The 21065-nt window shown below is 48.8% G+C and overlaps 1 protein-coding gene across 1 annotated transcript in view; it reads right to left on the bottom strand.

Moving 5' to 3' along the window:
* The window catches only part of LOC120024690 (zinc finger homeobox protein 3-like), a 164639-nt gene that overhangs the window by 89114 nt on the left and 54460 nt on the right, over positions 1-21065 (bottom strand). The window contains exons 2-4 of the mRNA XM_038968932.1: positions 14495-16978; positions 13634-14222; positions 9337-9839 (exon numbers count right to left, since the gene is read on the bottom strand). Coding sequence (XP_038824860.1) covers positions 9337-9839; positions 13634-14222; positions 14495-16942 — 3540 coding nt within the window. The 5' untranslated portion in view covers positions 16943-16978. The remainder of the gene's footprint in view (positions 1-9336; positions 9840-13633; positions 14223-14494; positions 16979-21065) is intronic.

The following is a 21065-nucleotide window of genomic DNA, read 5'->3' as shown; positions in this document are numbered from 1 at the left end:
CCCCAGGAGAGACTGGAGAGGAGAGGCCATGATAGACAGAGAGACACCATCCACCTGGCCTGTCATTTCACTGCACTTGACTAGCAAATATGTGCAAAGTTAACACCAAATTATAGAGCCTGCTGATTAAATGTGGCTCTTATCTGTTTTTTTTTAAGACAAGGAAGGGGATGCAATCTCCCTGTTATCTCTGGGATGGGGAATGGTGTGTGTGTGTGTGTGTGTGTGGGGGGCTGAGGGTGGCCAGAGATAGGACTATGGCTGATATGTCTGTAATATCATCTTTACAAGATTGAGGCTGGCAGTGGCTGGGTAAAACACTGATTAGATGATAGAGAAGGAGACTCTCTGGTCAGGCTCGAATTTGCTCTCTCAATAATTCCTCCTCTCATCATGTTGAAAAGTACAGCTCTCAGTCTTACGGTTGGTCCGTCATGACTAGGGAAGTAGAGAGTAAGTTAGATTTGTTTGCTCTATTTTTATGGTGAGACCCTGTGTTTATCCTATATAAGCTGTTTTATGAAACCCTATTGAGTGAATAAATTAACCAGAGCATAAACAACAAACGTCTTGCCCCAAAGTGAAGAGCGTGCAACTATAAAGAGAGAGAAGACTAAGGGGAGAATAGAGAAAGAGAGGAGGGTGGAGTATGAGGAGGGGTGGGGGTGCTGGGGGGGTGCAGAAAGAGGATTTGGCTAGGGAGAATATTTAGTTTTCCAGCCTGGTTGGATTAAAGATATTTAACCTTAAGCAGAGCCCCATACAAGACCACCCACTGGCCTACAATCTGTATTGGTTTGTTTTGTGGGTGACGGGTATTTGCCTTGTTTATTCATTTTCAGGAGACAAAGAATGGAGAGGAATGGAAAGAGGGGGAAAAATGGTAAAAGAATGAGACAGAGGGAGAGTGAAAGATAGGGATGTGGGTGTGTTGGTGTGTGATAGGGGTGTGATAGGGGTGTCAGTAAGTCCTGTTTGTAGGTGGAAGGGAGGGAGGAGGAGGGAGGTTTAGACCTGTAGATCTAGGTTTGGGCATGATACCCTCCCCAAGCCCAAATATAAAAAATGATACTAGATGACTTGGTCCCACCTCTGCCAAACATACCTCCTAAAACTCTACTAACTCTCCCTCTACTATACACTGACAACACCAAACATACCTCCTGAAACTCTACTAACTCCCCCCTCTAGTATACACTGACAACACCAAACATACCTCCTAAAACTCTACTAACTCCCCCTCTAGTATACACTGACAACACCAAACATACCTCCTAAAACTCTACTAACTCCCCCTCTAGTATACACTAACAACACCAAACATACCTCCTAAAACTCTACTAACTCCCCCTCTAGTATACACTGACAACACCAAACATACATCCTAAAACTCTACTAACTCCCCCTCTAGTATACACTGACAACACCAAACATACCTCCTAAAACTCTATTAACTCCCCCTCTAGTATACACTAACAACACCAAACATACATCCTAAAACTCTACTAACTCTCCCTCTACTATACACTGACAACACCAAACATACCTCCTGAAACTCTACTAACTCCCCCTCTAGTATACACTGACAACACCAAACATACCTCCTAAAACTCTACTAACTCCCCCCTCTAGTATACACTGACAACACCAAACATACCTCCTGAAACTCTACTAACTCCCCCTCTAGTATACACTGACAACACCAAACATACCTCCTAAAACTCTACTAACTCCCCCTCTACTATACACTGACAACACCAAACATACATCCTAAAACTCTACTAACTCCCCCTCTAGTATACACTGACAACACCAAACATACCTCCTAAAACTCTACTAACTCCCCCTCTAGTATACACTGACAACACCAAACATACCTCCTAAAACTCTACTAACTCCCCCTCTAGTATACACTGACAACACCAAACATACCTCCTAAAACTCTACTAACTCCCCCTCTAGTATACACTGACAACACCAAACATACCTCCTAAAACTCTACTAACTCCCCCCTCTAGTATACACTGACAACACCAAACATACCTCCTGAAACTCTACTAACTCCCCCTCTAGTATACACTGACAACACAAAACATACCTCCTGAAACTCTACTAACTCCCCCCTCTAGTATACACTGACAACACCAAACATACCTCCTAAAACTCTACTAACTCCCCCTCTAGTATACACTGACAACACCAAACATACCTCCTGAAACTCTACTAACTCCCCCCTCTAGTATACACTGACAACACCAAACATACCTCCTAAAACTCTACTAACGCCCCCTCTAGTATACACTGACAACACCAAACATACCTCCTGAAACTCTACTAACTCCCCCTCTAGTATACACTGACAACACCAAACATACCTCCTGAAACTCTACTAACTCCCCCTCTAGTATACACTGACAACACCAAACATACCTCCTGAAACTCTACTAACTCCCCCTCTAGTATACACTGACAACACCAAACATACCTCCTGAAACTCTACTAACTCCCCCCTCTAGTATACACTGACAACACAAAACATACCTCCTAAAACTCTACTAACGCCCCCTCTAGTATACACTAACAACACCAAACATACATCCTAAAACTCTACTAACGCCCCCTCTAGTATACACTGACAACACCAAACATACCTCCTGAAACTCTACTAACTCCCCCTCTAGTATACACTGACAACACCAAACATACCTCCTGAAACTCTACTAACGCCCCCTCTAGTATACACTGACAACACCAAACATACCTCCTGAAACTCTACTAACTCCCCCCTCTAGTATACACTGACAACACCAAACATACCTCCTGAAACTCTACTAACTCCCCCCTCTAGTATACACTGACAACACCAAACATACCTCCTGAAACTCTACTAACTCCCCCTCTAGTATACACTGACAACACCAAACATACCTCCTAAATCCTAAAACTCTACTAACTCCCCCTCTAGTATACACTGACAACACCAAACATACCTCCTGAAACTCTACTAACTCCCCCTCTAGTATACACTGACAAAACCAAACATACCTCCTGAAACTCTACTAACTCCCCCTCTAGTATACACTGACAACACCAAACATACCTCCTAAAACTCTACTAACTCCCCCTCTAGTATACACTGACAACACCAAACATACCTCCTGAAACTCTACTAACTCCCCCTCTAGTATACACTGACAACACCAAACATACCTCCTGAAACTCTACTAACTCCCCCTCTAGTATACACTGAACACTGAGCTGCTCTAGTCCTCCTCTCCCTGAGTCCTCCCCTAACCCTCCCCTTCAGCCGCCAATCTGCCTTTTCTGCTGATCAGGCAACAGATAATAGGATCAAAGGCTTCCTTGCACACCGGCAGGAGTGTGCTCAGTTGCTCTTGTCCGGCTGCCCAAAGAAAAAAACTAAAGTCAAAACAAACAGCCATTAACACAATAACCAAGGAACTCCAACTCCCGACTGAACCAGAAACATAACATCCCACTCCTTCCCCCTCTGGCCCTCCCTCTGTGGGCCTGCAGAGATATGACGCAGTGCTGGACACGTCCCTATCTCTAACCAGACACACAGTGAGCAGGGAGGGAGTACAGGCCAGGGCCCATTTAGCCATTCTATTAGTCAATTTTGGTAAACAGCTTGAGAAAAAGGCTCAAATAAAACTGGGCCTACCCTGCTTGGGCGCCTCTCTCCCTCCCTCTCTCTCTGTGCTGGCCCTCGAAACACCCACGGAGGGGCAGATGCACTCCCAATCAGCAGCAGCAATGTAGCAGCTGGGCCACGGGTCAGCGCCTGGCCTTCTCCGAGGTGGGAGCTGGAGGACTTGTGAAATTCCAACACACTGCCAAACACTGAGTCCTGAACCCTCCCTCTCTGCTCTGATACCACACCCCTCACAGCCTGACTGACAGCCACTACAGCCAATCATAGACTGATCCTCTGAACTCTATTCCTCAGAGAGAGCCCTGTGGTCCCACCCACCCTCTGGAGTGATTGGGTCCTGTTTAGGCAATGCAGCTCAGAGGTCACCACCCTGCAGGCAGGCTATATACAGAGGGAGGTGGGAAGGGGAAGGGGGTTCTGGATCATTGCTGTGTTGACTGAGGGAGTGTAAGGAGGCCCCACACACAATTTAAACACTTCCTCAGCTTTACATTACGCCGGCTACCACCCACTTGCACCGAGCTACACAATATCATATGACATGCACTATGTACTAACGAATGTGATCTGTACAGCCGCGTGTAGCTATTCCCCCTAGCCTCTGTAAAGGTGATTGCTGTAAAGGGGAGCGTGTGTGTGTGTGTGTGTGTGTGTGTGTGTGTGTGTGTGTGTGTGTGTGTGTGTGTGTGTGTGTGTGTGTGTGTGTGTGTGTGTGTGTGTGTGTGTGTGTGTGTGTGTGTGTGTGTGTATAGGGGAATGGGCTGTCTCCCAGGATGTGCAGCGAGCGCTTTATTAGAGCGGTAGTACCAGTAAATCCGAGCTCTTCCTGGAACCGCTGCAACCTTTCCCACTGAGCACTATTACTGAACAATCACAGGCCAGCCATGATAATTAGCAGAGTATCTCTGTCTAAACGAGCCTCTCTCCGTCTCCCTCTCCCTCTCTCTGTCTGTCTGTCTCCCCCCTCCCCTCCTCTAACTGCTGTCTGGTGGTGGTGGTGAGTGTCTGTCTGTCTCCTGACAGGGCTGAGGTTGGGCTGATCGGCTGGCAGATGAAAGGGCCATGACGGATCGGATCCCAACAGCGATTAAATGCTCCCCTGTGACTTTAACTCCAAATTACTCTCTCCACTTTTATTTGATAATAAAAAACAATCCTTTCTGGAGTGAAACCATTACTTATTTGTTACGATGATGATGGTTTCCCCTCTCCTCTGATGGCCAGGAGGATTTGGAATCAATCCTGATAATTATGATCATTAATGGGCAGGTCAGTGTGCAGTCTGGGGCAGAGGAGCAGAGTGCTTGTGCTGAGTAGGATCCTCACTGAAACACCTTAATGCATTTCCGTGTAGCAGCTAATCCCTTCATTTACATTACACACACTTTGCTCCTATTATGCTTTTCAGACATGTTCTTTCCTAACCGCTCAGTTATCCAGTTGGACCGCACTGGAGGGGAAAATAAGGAGAGGAGAGGCGTCCAAGATACAGATGCTTTGCGCTGGTTAGTGGGCCGGGCTTGGGTCCCAGTCAGCACCACGTTAGTCTTAGCAGCTAAGACTTGAGAACATGTGATCTGCTCTGAAGGCCTGTTTTCAGGTGTAAGGGAGGCAGTCGCCGTGCACAGTCTGTGTGTGTGTGGGAGAGTTTGTACAGTTGTGTGTGTGTGTGTGTGTGTCTATGGGAGAGTTTGTACAGTTGTGTGTGTGTATCTATGGGAGAGTTTGTACAGTTGTGTGTGTGTGTGTGTCTATGGGAGAGTTTGAACAGTTGTGTGTGTGTCTATGGGAGAGTTTGAACAGTTGTGTGTGTGTATCTATGGGAGAGTTTGTACAGTTGTGTGTGTGTGTGTGTGTGTCTATGGGAGAGTTTGTACAGTTGTGTGTGTATCTATGGGAGAGTTTGTACAGTTGTGTGTGTGTCTATGGGAGAGTTTGTACAGTTGTGTGTGTGTCTATGGGAGAGTTTGTACAGTTGTGTGTGTGTATCTATGGGAGAGTTTGAACAGTTGTGTGTGTGTCTATGGGAGAGTTTGTACAGTTGTGTGTGTGTGTGTCTATGGGAGAGTTTGTACAGTTGTGTGTGTGTCTATGGGAGAGTTTGAACAGTTGTGTGTGTGTGTGTGTGTGTCTATGGGAGAGTTTGTACCGTTGTGTGTGTATCTATGGGAGAGTTTGTACAGTTGTGTGTTTAATAGAGCGGGGACAGAGGGAGGGGTGTCGGGGCTTTCTTGGTTAAAGATTCCCCATGTGATAGTGACGGCACTTTCTTCCTCTCTTTCCGCGGCCAAGCGGCATCTGGAGTGGATTTTGTGCGAGCAGACACCGAGGAACATGATTACATTCAGCTAACTGCGCTCTAAACTGATTATGCATGTGCCAAGCTAATGGACTACATTTGCAAGAGGAAAAATAACATCCAATCAATCTCAATTACCGCAGATCGCACCGGCCCCGAGACAAGGAAGGTAGCCAGCTAGCCCTCCATGCTCCTCCCCTTTCCCCAAACTCCAGCCTGGAAGCAGAGGCCTGGCCGGCCCAGGCTCCACCCATCCTGTGTGGGCAGAAGCAGAGTGAGGCAGAGCACAGCAGCTCAGGCCTGGGACTGGGAGGGAGCTGGCCGGCTCCCAGCCTCCTCTCCCCTCCACTCTTACGCGTCCTACAGACAAGCACCTGAGGCCTGCTGGGAACGTTTAATAAACCTGTGTGAGTCTCTGTCAAAGATGTTTGGAGGGATGTATTACTACTACTATCGTAAGGTAACTGTGAATAACTGTAAATCAGGAGTAGAAGTTGGATTTCTCCAGGCCAGAGTGTCTCTAGGGAGAGTGGGGAAGCTGAAGCTTCCAATAAAAGAGAGCTTAACTTTGGGGTGACCTGCATATTGTAGTGTAGGGCCATCTGCTTGCGGTTATGGGTGACCATCATGACATCACTACCGCCACTACAAACCTGACAGTGAGTGGGGAGACGTGAAGGGAAGGTGAAAGTTCAGAGGGGTGTGTCAGGGGTGTGTCAACTGCAGCCAAAGTGAGGCTCCAGATTGAGTGTCTCCAAACCCAGCACAAGGGAGTCAGGAAGAGGCTGCAGCATCACCCCCACTGCGTGGTGGTCCATGCGGTGAAGATGCCTCGCTCAAGTTTTCCGTGGGCTTTCGGAACATTCCAATACGTGGGGTGGTGGGGGGGATATTTTTAGAAAGCCCTAATATGGGCCACATACCACAGACTCTCAAATTATCCCATCCAGCTTAGCCCTCAGTTTAAACCTTCCTTTTTAATTCCAGTAATTACAGGCTCCAATTTATACGGAGCCGTGGACACAAAGGGCCTGTTTAATGCAAACCAGTTTTGATTTGGGTGAAGTGTCCCAAGGATCTCCCACATCTTACAGCCTGTTTATGCTGACTTGATGATTTATTTTAAAAGGTAAAAAAAATGCTGCTATTCGCATCACATTTCTTTTGGGAAGAAGAAATGATTTTACTTTTTTTCCTTTCTTCATCCTTGCATAATCTGCCAGGCTGAGGCTGAGGCTGAGCTCAAGGGCCTGCTGTGCTGTGGTGTTCTGCCTGCCTGGCTGGTTGTCATTCACTCTACTCTACAAGGACTGGAAATCCAACACGTCACAAAGGCTGTGACATTGTCAAGTGGGGAGCCAACCTGTGCTGCAGTGAGCTAGGCCTCAGAACCATGTACTTATCATCCACTAATCACATTTGTGGGTCTTGAAATGCAGTAATAATTCTTGTCAAGTTGTGAACATCTTTTTTCGCCACTACACATGTCTGGAGTGATGGGAGCTGCCTGCTTAGTGAGGGCCAGCAGGGCTCTGTGTTCCGGGGGTGAGAGCGCAGGTCATTCCTGGGCAGATACTTCCCTTTCTCTGGAGATCAATTGGCTTTAAGAAGTATGGAGCCATCTTAAGAGGCTTAAGTGGTGGAAAACGATCATGCTAGGATGTGTTGTACATATTTAATCCTCCCCAGTCATATTACCACATACAGTATGTCAACTTTCTACAGTAAAGCACCATTTTGGCACATGATAAAGTGGAAGGCAGACAGACAGACAATGTAATATAAACTCTTCACTCTCCTTTCAGACAAAACATTATTTTCCACCTAAGGTGTGAGGAGGATATGCAGGATGTCAGGGCCCATCTATTTCGGTCAAGTGTGAGACAGTGCCACTGGCATGTGGGCAGAGTGCCCCGTCTGTCTCAGTGGCACAGAGAACACCCAGGTTTACCCCTGCCCAGTGAGGATGAACCTAGCCTGGGGCACTAGGAGGCCCCTCTCAGCCTCTCTGCCTCCACAGGCCAGGCCTAACGTGTCCTACAGATTGTGTTACATATTTTAATCAGTGTGGTATTTGTAAATATCCTGGCTACATGTCTGGGCACGAGTGGTGGAGACACTGCGCCAGTCCTGCTCCACTATAACCCTGCTCTCTGTCTCTCTCCAGGCCCAGAGGCTGCTGGGACGGAGGCCGGGCCACTACCCTACCCTGACCGAGCGTCAACACGGCCTGCTCCCTCCCGCCCTCCTAATGGTCGACCTGGGAGCAGAGGCTCACACCTCCCCCTAAGTGTTTAATTTTTTTTGTTTTTGTCTCCGCTACTGTAGGATCTCTCACTACAAAGGCCTTGCAGACAGGAAACCTGCAATAAAAACATCAGCGGATCCCAGGAACCATTCATAAAGCAGGGGGCTTTCAGTAGGGCCAGAGAGACAGGCGTTTGGAGAGGGTTTTCAATTGGTATATTTTACCCTAGCTTTTTTAATGTGATTAAAAACACAATAATGTCTCCTCATTTTCCCCCCTCCTATATTACACTATTTGCCAAGAGCAGTTATACTGCAAAAAGACAGAAAATAAGAGTTAAGCTCATATAAAAGCAATAGAATATATTGTTTGTTTTGCCCATTTACTTTCCAATAGCCTAACACTTGAGAATGGAGTGGAGTCTTTGTGTAAATAAAGGCACAGTGTGTTTGGGGACAGAGCAGTGTGATGAGCTACAGTTGTGTGGGTGTGTGAATGTGTGGGTGAACGGTATGTGTTTGTTTACGTCTTAGTATGTGTGTGTGTGATTGTGTTAGCCGTCTATGTAGCCATGCCAGGTTGGGTTAAACACAGAGTAGCCCTAGCCTTGCCGCAGACACACAGGATAGGTGCCTAAGTGGAATCAGGCCTGTTAGATTTATGGCCATTTGTTCAGAGAGTGTTCATCCATTGGTTATTATGGAATGATTAGAAGAGAAGGTGAAGCTCCAAGTCCAGCGAAAATCAATACGGCTGTCGAGAACGATTCTGCCTTTCCCGCTCCGAGGAGTGTTAACACCAAACCTCTGTCTCCTCACACTTCTTCATCCCTCTCCTAGTGATTTCACCCCTTATCCTCCTTACCCGGATCCACCTGCCATGTTCTAGCCCGCCCACTCCTCTGTATGGGCCCTGTGAACAGAAGGGTTAGACAACAGGGCCATCATTCATGACTGGTGGAAGAGGCTAGCAGTGGAGCAGAATCCAGGGATCTGCAGTGGAGTACCGTGGAGGAATGTAACGTTAGGAAGGAAGAAGAGAAGAGGGAGGAACGGTGGAAGGGGAGAACGGTACGGTGAAATGAGAGATGAGAGGTGAAGGTGAAGCACGTACCTTGTACAGCTTGAGGCTGGCCTCGTGGCGGGAGTTGATGGTATGCATGCGTAGCTTCTCCAGGCTGTTAGTGTAGTAGTCGCAGGCGTTGCACTTCAGGTGCACCGGGTTGCCGATGGCCACGCACTTCAAGCGCCACTCGTTGCCCTTGCCCCCTTCCTTGATGTGGGCCACCAGCTGGTACTTCTGCACATGCTTGTCGGTCTTGCAGTGCAGCTGGAAGTTGGCCTTCAGCTGTGTGGTGTAACGGCACAGCTTGCACTGGTGCGAGTCGCCCACCACGGCGCGCCACTCCTCCTCGGGCAGGCTGCGCTCAGCACCCATGTGCATGCCCAGCACGTCCAGGTTGTCGGTGGTGAAGCGGTTGCACACGGCACACTGGAACAGCTTGAGGGAGGGGTCACTGGTCTGCGACAAGCTCTCCCCCAGGGTCATCAGCTCCTCAGACACCAACTGACCACCAACGCTGCCCAGCCGCATGTCCATGGGGATCTCCCCACCTACTGAGCACCGGGGACGGAAAGAGAGAAAGAGGGAGAGGAGGGAAGAGAGAGAGAAATTGTGTGTGTGTGAGAGAGAGAGAGAGAGAGAGAGAGAGAGAGAGAGAGAGAGAGAGAGAGAGAGAGAGAGAGAGAGAGAGAGAGTGCTTAGTTGGTTACACGCACACGGTCAGTTGGTTATTTTCAAATTTCACAAGCTTTGAATTCTAAGTACAGCTTTCAGGGATTATTCCTATCTAGCCATCAATCTATTTCACTTTGTGTTACATGTACTTTTCTGGACATCAGGAGCTATTTAGAGTTTCTTAGAGGGGATGGAGGCATGGGGTTTTCCAAAGGGGCTCTCAGTTCTTTGAGCCTCCCTCAGCATGGAAAATGTCCTAGGAAAAGTGAAAGGTGTACGGTTCAACTTTCAAAAAAGAACCATGTTTGTCTCTGCATTCGAAGTGGATTTACTCTCTAGTTCCAATACCCCTCTGAGGATAATGTGCATGTGTGTATTTATGTACCTAATTTGATTAAATCAAGATTATCCTTCCTTTGAGCCAAGAGAAAGAAAGTCTGGACTTTTTCGCAGGGTGCAGAAACGTTGCAACGCCAGAGTAAGGATTTACACGTAGTCCTGTTTGGACTGGTGCACTTTCACGGCTCGGCACTAAATCAACTCCAGAGGCCATGAGCTCCGCAGAAAAATAAAGTTATTCTATCATTACAAGAGAACTAAAGAGTTCCCAAGCATACATTACTGTAAATCAAATCCAGTACCCTTGTTCACAGAATAATAATACAAAAAATCCACTTTTCTCTTTGGATTCTCCTGCTTCTTTCGACTCCGCATAGCTGCTAAATCGATACAGACACCTACCAGATTAATCCTACTCGGTAACTGAGCGAAGGGGGGGAGTAAAAAAACACCGCACACATCCAGATCCAACAACAGAAACAACCATATCTACAGTCTGAAGAGGAGGAGGGAAAAAACTAAAGGCGGTAAAAATGAGGTAAGAGTGGCTGGGGAGTTTTTTGCTCGCTGATCTTTAATCTATCACTGCCCAGACTGAGCTGACCCCGCCTGGCTTTACACTAAATTAATTCCAGCAGCCTCTTTTTATTTATTGCTGCAGTATGCAGCCTGCTCTCTGACTTTTCTCCATTACCTGAGTTTTTATAGCCGGGAGAAGGAGACCTCTGTGAAGCCCTCTGAAATCACTCACAGATCCACCTCTCCAGCCAGGGCCCCCCTTCTCTCTCTCTCTCTCTCTCTCTCCCAGTCACCTCACTAGTTACTACCCCTATCTCTATCTCTTCCTCTCCATTCCTCATCTTTATTCTCTCATTCCTGTGTGGCTCTCACACTCTTTTCCACTGCAGACTCCATGCTGCAACACAGACACAGTGATTACCTCTGCCTTCACGGCTGTGTGAGAATAGGTTCAGTCTGCGGTCCCTACATGTGTTTTAGATGTAAGCAGGCCTCTGTTAAATATAACCTAGAATATTTTGACTGAGACGTTGTCAGTCCGTATCAATGTTTAAGGAAAGGGAGGCAGGACGCTGTGGAAATATTTTCACTTTCAAATAACATTAAAAGGCTTGAGATAAACACACATCATTGGGAAATCTTGGAAACTCTATTCTTTGACATAAGCAGAGTCCAAGTTCAGGCTGTAAATATATTAACGTGCCTCTACAGGGCTTGGTGGAACTTCCAAAAGATAAGTGGTGGACCAGCTTTGCTGGATTTTCAGAGAGTTCTACCTAGATGCTGCAGCATTCAGGCAATATATTGGACAACAAAGTAGAGCACACAATAGCTAAGGCCCCCCCCCCCCTCTCCCCCCTCTCTCTGTATCTGCAGCAGCTCAGTCCTGGGGATAAGGATTACCAAGAGGGTGAGATCATGTGAGGTCAGGATTTGTCATCTCCCTCTCTGTCTAACAATGTCCTCAAAAGTCAGAAATACACAGTGGAGAAGAGGACTAAAGGGAGGGAGGTACAGACGGATACTATCTGTCCTTGAGCTACACAGACAGAGTTATGACGGCAGAGTTGTGCGTGTGTGATGGAGTGTATCGGTGTGTACAGTCAATCAGAATGTGTGTGGCTCGGGATGACACTGTGGTCGTTTTAGGGCTGAGAGTAATGCCTCGTCATTGCCTCCCTGTAACATGCTTATTAAACGTTCCCTCACAGGAAAATGAACCAGATGGCAAGAGAGGGGATAAAAAATTAGTCACAGCAATCCATTCTTGTTCGTGTCTTTGAACCGGCGACAGTTGGAGACAAGTCTGTACAAACTGTGGGGTTGTAACTGGCACGCCAAACACTCAGCTATGCTGCTGAATTACCCATACTGGGCCCTCTACTCCTCCCTTCTTTGACCAAGATAAAATTTATAGCTGCAATTACAACGTTGGGGGGAAAAAGAGAGCTCCAGTGGCGGAGTTCAGTGGCAGTTTGGAAATAATGACATGAAAACGCTGATGTTCAGAGGAGCGGAGGCCTGGAGGACATGGGCAAACAAGAGGCTCACTGAGCTGCTCTCTCTCTTCCTCTCTCTCTCTCTTCCTCTCTCTCTCTCCCTCCCACTGCCTATTGTGAGGAAAACAAGGTATCCCAGGGGGACTTTCCCAGTCAGTGTGACCCAGATAGAGTGACATAGACTGGAAATGTAAACTAAACTCCTACGTGTGTTATGAAGTGAAGTGAAGTGTGGATGTGTGAGTTTGGGGGGCATATTTGAGGCTATTAAGGAACGTCCAGAGAAGTTCTACCTACACCGCTTAATAACTGATGGAGACAAAAAAGCTCTCATAACTCTAATGGTTAGGGTCGTTTTTAACGAGGGTCAGCTTTCTCTAAAATCAACCCAAAATTTCCCTAACTGAAGCTCCACCGATAGCTTCACTAGCCTTGGGTCTAAAGGTCCACTCTTCTCAGCCGAGCCGGAGTGAAACACTATCCTAATACCAAGGCCACCATCTGGAGAGGATCCCCTCTTTTACTGGGAAGATATCGATTCAGCTCCAGCACATTGGTGAGAGAGAAACTGTCATATGGTAACAACTAACAAGTCGTCTTTTACACTAAGTCAGAAAGGGACTGTTGTGAGTTAGGTCCACCCTCTAGAAATCTCGTGTTTTATACATTGTCGTTGTTTCACCTCCCCTCTTTTATCTCAATGGGGCTCTTTGCTTGGAAAAAGGGCGAATGATGTTAAGTTCAGTAGGGCAGGTGTACCTTCGGGCAACAGAAACAGAAAGAAAGAGACCGCTGCCAACATGAAAGATAGGATTGTGTGTATAGAGTGGGTGTGAGAGTGAGGGAGGGAGGGCTAATGTGTTCCCTGGTTAACCCTTTGCCTGCATGTTGGTTCAGAGAATTGGCTGCTCTGCTGTTTCTCATGGGGATTTTTTTATATTCTATATTCATCACTAAAACTATAAATCATTGAATGTAAATATAAAATGACTTACCATTCATGCATTCATTTACTGGCCACGCTACACACATTCAGTAAATAAATTAACACAATTAGCCTATGTCTAAATGGGTTAAAAAGTGAAGCATTTAAAAAAAATCAAAGCTGAATCTTCCATTTAGACACATACTGTTTATAACTGTGTGTTTCATGTTTAAAAATAAACAGCTGGCAGCAGTGAGAGCGATCCCACCCCTTGTGAACTCGTACTGAACTGCAGTCTGCCTTCTATGTGGTGACCTGAGGCAGTACTGAGGCAAGAGCCAGAATGGCTCCCACTGTTCCACTGTTGCAGAGGCAGACTGAGGGAGCTCACCTAGTTGGGGGGCCAAGGCGGCCATGTTGGGGTCCAGGTGGAAGCCTCCCAGCAGGAACTGGGCCTCAGCTCCAGCCGGGTCCATCTTGAGGCCTGGGGGCAGGCTCATGTTCTGGGTCAGGTAGTACTGGTAGAGCTCGGCCTCGGAGGGAGAGGGCATGGCCCCCAGGCCCAGCCGACCATGCTGCATCTGGGTCACATTCTGCTGCAGCAGCATCATGTTGTGCATGTGCTTCTCGCTGGTCATGTGGATGCGCAGGTTCCGCGCCACGTTGGTCTCGTAGTCGCACACCTCGCAGCGCCACGTGGGCTTGCTTTTTGGCTTGGTGGGTGAGGGGGAACCGCAGGGCCCCGCCATGTGGGCGGAGGACTGGGTGGGGTGGTGGTGGTGTGGCGGGTGGTGGGTGCTGGCCTGGGTCACAGAGGGCACGGTCACCACTCCTACCCCTCCAGGGTGCTGGCCAAACACCTGCTGCTCGGCGGAGGGGATGGAGCCTCCGTTCTGCAGGGTCTGCATGTTGTTCAGATGCTTGTCCGACTGCATGTGGATGCTCAGGTTGCCCTTGGTGGTGGTCGAGTAGTTACACACCTAGAAAATAGAGAGAAGACGTTCATTTTTGCTCATGTTGTAAAGTGGAAATCTTTGTTGCCTCTAGCTTATAGTCCATGAAATATAAATCATATCATGACATGTTGATTGATATGTCATATCAGTCAACATGTCAACATATCAACATATTTCACATTGTGCTAAAGTTCTATTCAAAGTCCTACCACCTGTCAGTATACTAGTCATTAGGCTGAGGTCAGTACTTCAACTGACTAGGTTGGATCTTCAACTGACTAGGTTGAAGTACTGACCTCGCAGCGGAAGGGCTTGTATCCGCAGGTGTAGCTCTCTCCTCGGGCCAGACGCGGGTGGCTCTGGCCACTGCTGCAGTACACACAGGAGCCACCGGAGTCTGGGTGCTTCTCCTTCATGTGGGCCTCCAGGGTCTGCTGGTACTTGTAATGCCAGTTGCACTTGGGACACTTGAGTGTCTTGCATGAGTTGCGCGAGTGCATCATGGTCATGTGTCCGCCCAGGGACCGCGAGGAGCCCAGGACGGTGTCGCATTTGGGGCATTCCACCCCACTTCCTCCAGGCCCGTGGTTCTGAGGGCACTCACTGCCACCGCCCATTTCACAGGACCCCCCTGGGTGGGGGTGTGGGTGAGAGTGGGAGTGGGCTGAGGGGTGGAGGTGGTGGTGGTGATGGTGCAGGTGGTGATGGTGCAGAAGGGCTCCGCTGTCCTCCTCTCCCTCTGCCGGGCAATCATTTGGTTCAGGAGCTGTGGCACTATCTCGATTGGCACTTTCGTCGGCGGAGGCGTTGGAGGCCAGAGGTGAGGAGGTGCCCGCGGCGACGTCCTCGCTCCCTCTGTTGGCTGCAGCCGCCATCGCCATGGGGACAGTGGGCCCCTGGCAGTTAAAGCTCAGAGGGAGCTCCGAGGTCCTCCCCCCACCGTCTGCCACCGAGCCCTCTTCCCTGACAGAGGAAGAAGAAGTGGAAGCTGGGGCTTTGCTGTTGAGGGTGGGGCTGGCTGCAGATGGGCAGGCAGTAGGCTGGAGAGCGCTACTAGGTATTAATAAAGGAGATTTGGAAATGCTTTGGTTTGAGACAGCCGGTTTCCCCACTTCTCCGCCACCACTGCTACTGTTACCAACACAGGCCAGCGCAGTTCCTTCTTCCTCCACCTCGTCTTCCTCTAATAACAGTTCCTCCTCTTCCTCCGAGCCCCCCTCCTGGCTAGCCAAGCGTACCTTGCCTTCTCGCCCCTCCTTGTCCCCGTGCTCCCGCCTGCGGATCCCCTCTTTCCCAGCAGGCCCCTCTGTTCTCCCTCCCTGCTTGGGCAGGGTGATGGAGTCTTTGGCAGGGCCTGGGGTTGAGGTAAGAGCAGGTGCTTTGGGGTTGCCCAGCCCCCCCAGAGAGAGGAGGGAGCCTTGCTGCTGCTGGAGGCCAGAGGAGTCAGAGTCTTTGTTCAGGAGTGCCTCGCAGCCCCCACTGCTGCTCCCTGCTTCCAGGTGGACCCCACTGAACGTGCCATAGAAGCTCTGGCCAGAGTTCATGGGGACCATGGTGGAGGGTGCCGGCATAGGAGAGCTCTTGTTTTTTGGTTCCAGGAAGCTGATGAGGGGCTCTTTGTCCTTCCCGATGCCCTGGATGATGGCAGATGCCTTATTGTCCCCCAGCAGCCGCCTCTCGTCCTCACACAGGGTCATGCGGTGGTCGTGGACGGCATGAGTGGCGAAAGACCGCGGGTAGCCGAAGGACAGTTTGCAGAGAAAACACATGAGGATGGGCTTTCCCTTGCCATAGAGGGCCAGCCCATCAAATTTGGAGAAATCCACGTTGTTGGGAACATCTTTGGATACGCAGGACTTCTTGGCAGACCCGTCGCTGTTCAGGTAATCCTTGTTGCTTTTGTGCCGCACATCGAAGACGCGGAAACTGTGCAGGACAGGACTGAGGCCTGCCAGGGTGGAGGTATTGGGGAAACCTTGGTCTGAGGAACCAAACCACTTCCCGAACGACGAGGCTATGTGGAACGTGTTGATGATCTGAGGGTACACCGAGGATGAGGTCCCAGCAGGTTCCCCCGGCTTCCCCGCCACGGGGAGAGAGTTTGTGGGGAGCAGGCCGGGCACTGCACCCCCTCCGCTTTGGATCAGCTGGCTGAGACTCTCAACAATGTAGGCCGAGCCGTCCGGCTGGTAGACTATCTCCCCAGCCAGGTTCTCCACATCACTGCTCTCCTCTCCTTCCTCCTCCTCTCCTTCCTCACTCCCGCTCTCTGCCACACCCCTTTGTCGGTTAGGCTGCTGGCGTAGCAGCGTGGGCATGCCCCCTCCTCCAGGAGCTATGGGTACTCCGGGGAAGGGCTGCAGACTTGGGAAACAGCTGTCGATCTCCATCTCATCCAAGTCCTCCAATTCTTCTTCTTCCTCTCCGCAGCTCACTCCCTCCTGCTCCTCGTTGAGCTCCTCTCTTCTGGGGTGCAGCTGGCCTGAGGTGGAGCTGTCGCTGTGGGCCAGGGGTGGGGTCCGGGTGGGATGCTGCTGCTGCTGTGGCTCTCTCACAGAGGGGTAGGGTGCAGAGAGAGACAGGGGCTCCAGGGAAGAGGGCTGGCTGCTGGGAGGGACCTGCGAGTTAGAGTGATCGTTCCAGGTCTGCAGAGGGTAATGCTGCTGCTGCTGTTGCTGGGAGGTGGTGGAGGAGCCGAGCCCATCGTCTGTCCCAGAAACCACGGGAGACTCACAGCTGTCCATGCTGATGCCTACATGAGGTGTTCATCGCATCCAGGCCTGAAGACACAGAGAGAGAAGAGAGAGAGATTGGTAAGAGACTCTAATGGTAATGAATATATGAAAGGACCATGGTTATCAACAAGGACACATATGCACTCTCTCTTCCTAAGCTTGTATAAACTCCTTTCATAAACATAACCCATAGCATTGTTCTCATCCTAAGTACTTCCATATTTTCCCCTCCCCTAATGCACTCTTCACGTAAAGGGGGATAAAAAGCACCTTCATCAAAGGAACATCTATCTATAGAACCCAGGTGAGAAGAACACATTTAATGTATAGTGCATCGGGTGAGAGCCAAAAGTGTGAGATCTAATTAGGTAAATGACAGAGTGCTCATTATGCTAGATTAGGTACTTAAACACAATACCTGAGACGAGCACTAATAAGTCGTCCCACGATTCATCTTCCTGCCATATCAGGAAGTTACCATCTTTTATCTTCACCTTCCAAACAACACCCCTAATCTTACATTCTCCAAATCCTACATCCGTTTTTAATTAACTTCCAGTCAGAAAGAGGGAGAAACAGGCCTAACTTAATGGATAAAATAGATTCACTGTGCGATAATTAGACACAGAGAAACCACCCATCAGGACATGATACATTTACATAACTAGAGAAGAAGTGAAGGGTACTACTGATAACTTCACAGCCATTTTACAGCCCTCTCCCTTCCTACTGAAATAAGAGAAATCATGCATAGAAAAACACATCACCCACTCCTCTCTCGTTGAGTGCACACAACGCAGTATGCAACGCAGGTAATTACTTGTATCCTCGCATACACACTCTCTCAAAGAGGAGGAGAGAAAAAAAGGCAATGTTTTCAGTAAAGCCCAAAATACACCAGCTGGGTTGGGTCTGAAATGCAGCTGTGTTTAGATCTGGCATCCACCTCCTCGGTCAGCCTGGTTTCAAACACTCCAGCCATCCTCTGCCTCTGAAAGAATAAATGTGAGCTGTGCTTTCAGGAGCTGGCCATGCCCTGAGCACCAGTGGCCCAGCAATACACAGGCCGCAATTTAGAGTGGCGAGGAGATAAAATGATAGCGTGAGATACTGCTGAGCTAATAATTGTATTAAAGGGATGCAGGCAGCATTGATTAAAGGGGGGAGACCGGGCTGAAACCAATAACTCTGGCCTGCCCTTTAACCCAGCCAGTACTGAATATTACATGAGCAAAGTTTCCCGGCACCATGCTCAGCCCAGCCGCCATGTCCCGGCTGATTAGCACATTCGCTGCCGCCACTTGATATATTTACTTATTTACTTACTTAGGGATGCAAATTCTAGCTGTGATCAGACAGTGTGTCTCCACCCCCACCCCCTACCATATTAACTAGAGAGGGCTGGCCCACACTGGAGAGATTGATCATGTCTGCCTCGCTCTTCATTAATGTCTGATAGAAAATACCCCCCACTCCATATGCACTTATGCTACTCAAACAACGGGCCGAGTCTTTTAACACGCACCTTCATATTTTGACTGGATTTGCTAATTATGACCGTCTGCCCTGACTGGAGGAGTGAATTCTAGTCAGGTGTAATGAAGCCAAGGCGGGTGTAGTAGTTGCAGGATCTTCCACTGAAAACAGTGAAGGTAGGCAACCATTTGGTGTCAGCCCATGTCCACCTGCTTTCATTGTTTGTACTCCACACAGACAGAGCCACACTGATGACCTCTCTGTTGCTTTGCATTCAGAATGAAAGATAATAGGCTTATTAAGAGGATTACTTGATCCAGGCAGACATGATTTGCAGCTGGCTGCCATATTGAGAGAGGGGATAGTAACCTGGTGGACTGAGGTAAACGAAACCACAGCGAATAATTTTTTTTTTCTCCAAAAAAATCCATGCCTAACAGACAAATAAAATAACTAATTAATTCATTAAACAAAGGACACCTGGATCATATTTTGCAGCTAACCACAAAAAAAGGAACAAACTTTCCTGTGGATGATTTGTCTAATGAGAAGAAGTAGCAATGAGATGAGCACCCATCCTGTCTGAACATGGATCTCCTTCACACCTTTTCCTGTAATCTGTTGTTCCATCAGCCCCTCCTCCAGATTCCACTGCCTGTCCTGACCATGCCCCGAACACTGTGCCCACATCACTGCCTGCTACATGGGGCGCCTAGCTAGCCCACAGAGGGGTGGGGTGGAAAAACACACAGCACACCAGCCTAAACTACTACTTTACATCCCTCATTCACTACATTTCTCCAGTCCTTTGTCCAATATCCCTCTATGGCTCCCGGAGTTTAAACAGCGGTGCTAGCATGTAGCTACGGTATAACTGTATGTGTGTGCACTATGCATCTATTAGCATCACGCCCTTGTAATGTGTCTAAAGCAATTAGAGTGGGAGAGGAGAGGAGGATGACCCCTGGCCAGTGATGGAGGCTGAGCCGTGGCCTAAGCCAGCTCAGCGTGTCCACTGCTTACTAGAAAACAGGATTGCTCTTTAAAATCAAGATGGTCTAATTCAATAACCTGTGGTGGTTACTGATGTGCAATGGGATTGTCTGGAGTCGGAGAGTCGCAGATGGGCCGGCTGATACAAAGCTATCTCCCTGTTTGTCTTCAGGAGGTCTGCTCGCTAAGCGACACCTGTTTAGAGCAGGAAAAGCTTGAATCTTTCAAAGGCACTAAATGAGGGAGATGGACAGACAGACAGGAGCACTGGAAGGGCAAAGAGGGAAGTATGGGGCAAAGTGTCTCTGTGCTGTAATAACCACACATTAAAAGGATGAATCATGCCAGTAAAGGTAGTACTTCCTGCAGTATGTTAACATTAACACCCAAGGTTAGGTACTGTACTATGCAAATGACTTGGACTTTTCCTTTGCATATTGGTATCTGAGCTGCTGCTAAAGGAAAACAACAGGATTCCTGCCATGGCCTGTGCTTTCCAACCCTGACCTTGTCCCCTCCGCCCCCCTCTCACTCTCTCTGTCTCTCTCCCTCCCTCACCGGGCCCACTGGGCTGAGAGACAAACAATAAGCAGCCAAAACAAGCCTCAACTCACAATAAGAGATAATCAGAGGGAAGAAAAGCATGGATTCCTGGACTCTGGGAGAAAGGGAGGGAGGTTGCATGCCCATACACACTACACAGGGCCTGGCCATAGGGGGCAGTCCTCCCACCCATCCTCACACCTCTTCTACAGAAGTCAAATGCCAGACCCTCTTTTCTCCTGTCTCTGACTTAGAGGCATAAAAAGCATTATGTTCTCCTCCCCCACCTTAACAGAGCAGATAAGGTTGAGCCTATTGAAAGGGCCCAGGTCCTAATGAACCCTGTCAGAGAGTGGGTCTGGTTGTCATTTTGCAGGGATGGAAAATGAGATAAGTTTTTATTTATGGGCCCTTTCATTATGTGGGATTTACCGGCCAAGCCAGGGAGGAATTAAAGGCTAAGGATCCATCTGATTATAAGCATGCACAATCACCTGCCTGGGGGCCAGGCCTCCAGAGGACCATGGAGAACCAGGGTCTCCTGGGGAATTAACTCTGGCCCAGCCCCAGCTGAGAACACCCCCATCGGGCTTGGACCTGAACCCCACCTTACCCCCCTCCATTTACACCTAGACCACAGCCTTTCTAGCTGAGGGGAGACCTTTAAAAATAGAAATAGCTCCCCCTTCATTCACCCCATGAACCCCCCAAAAAGCCACTACACCCCCCCCCCCCCCCCCCCCCCCCACCACCTTTAGAAGGGCTGTCTGTGTTCGAGTCTGAGCCATCTCACAGAGCCTCGGCCTGGCCAGCCACCGCAGGGTATGGGTGCTTATTGGAAAATCAATGGTGTAAATGCTAAGCAAGTTACAGGAAAATGTGGGAAGGAAGGCTTCTTATTGATAAATCAGGGAGGGCCTTTGATGTTGCACAGGGGACGTGCTTATCGATGGGGGAACCATTGTAGTCCTCAGGCAGAATGAACAGGGGGATCTTCTCCAAGGCTTGCCCCAATTAATCAACAATGAAATGTATGCATACATCTCACTTTTTACCTTAAGTACATGTTAATGCCCAACATAAGGCCCCTGTATTACCCTTATCCCTAAGCCTTAGATGG

This window comes from Salvelinus namaycush, chromosome 30, assembly GCF_016432855.1.
Source record: "Salvelinus namaycush isolate Seneca chromosome 30, SaNama_1.0, whole genome shotgun sequence".
NCBI lineage: Eukaryota > Metazoa > Chordata > Actinopteri > Salmoniformes > Salmonidae > Salvelinus > Salvelinus namaycush.
This window is presented reverse-complemented; position numbering and strand designations above follow the sequence as displayed.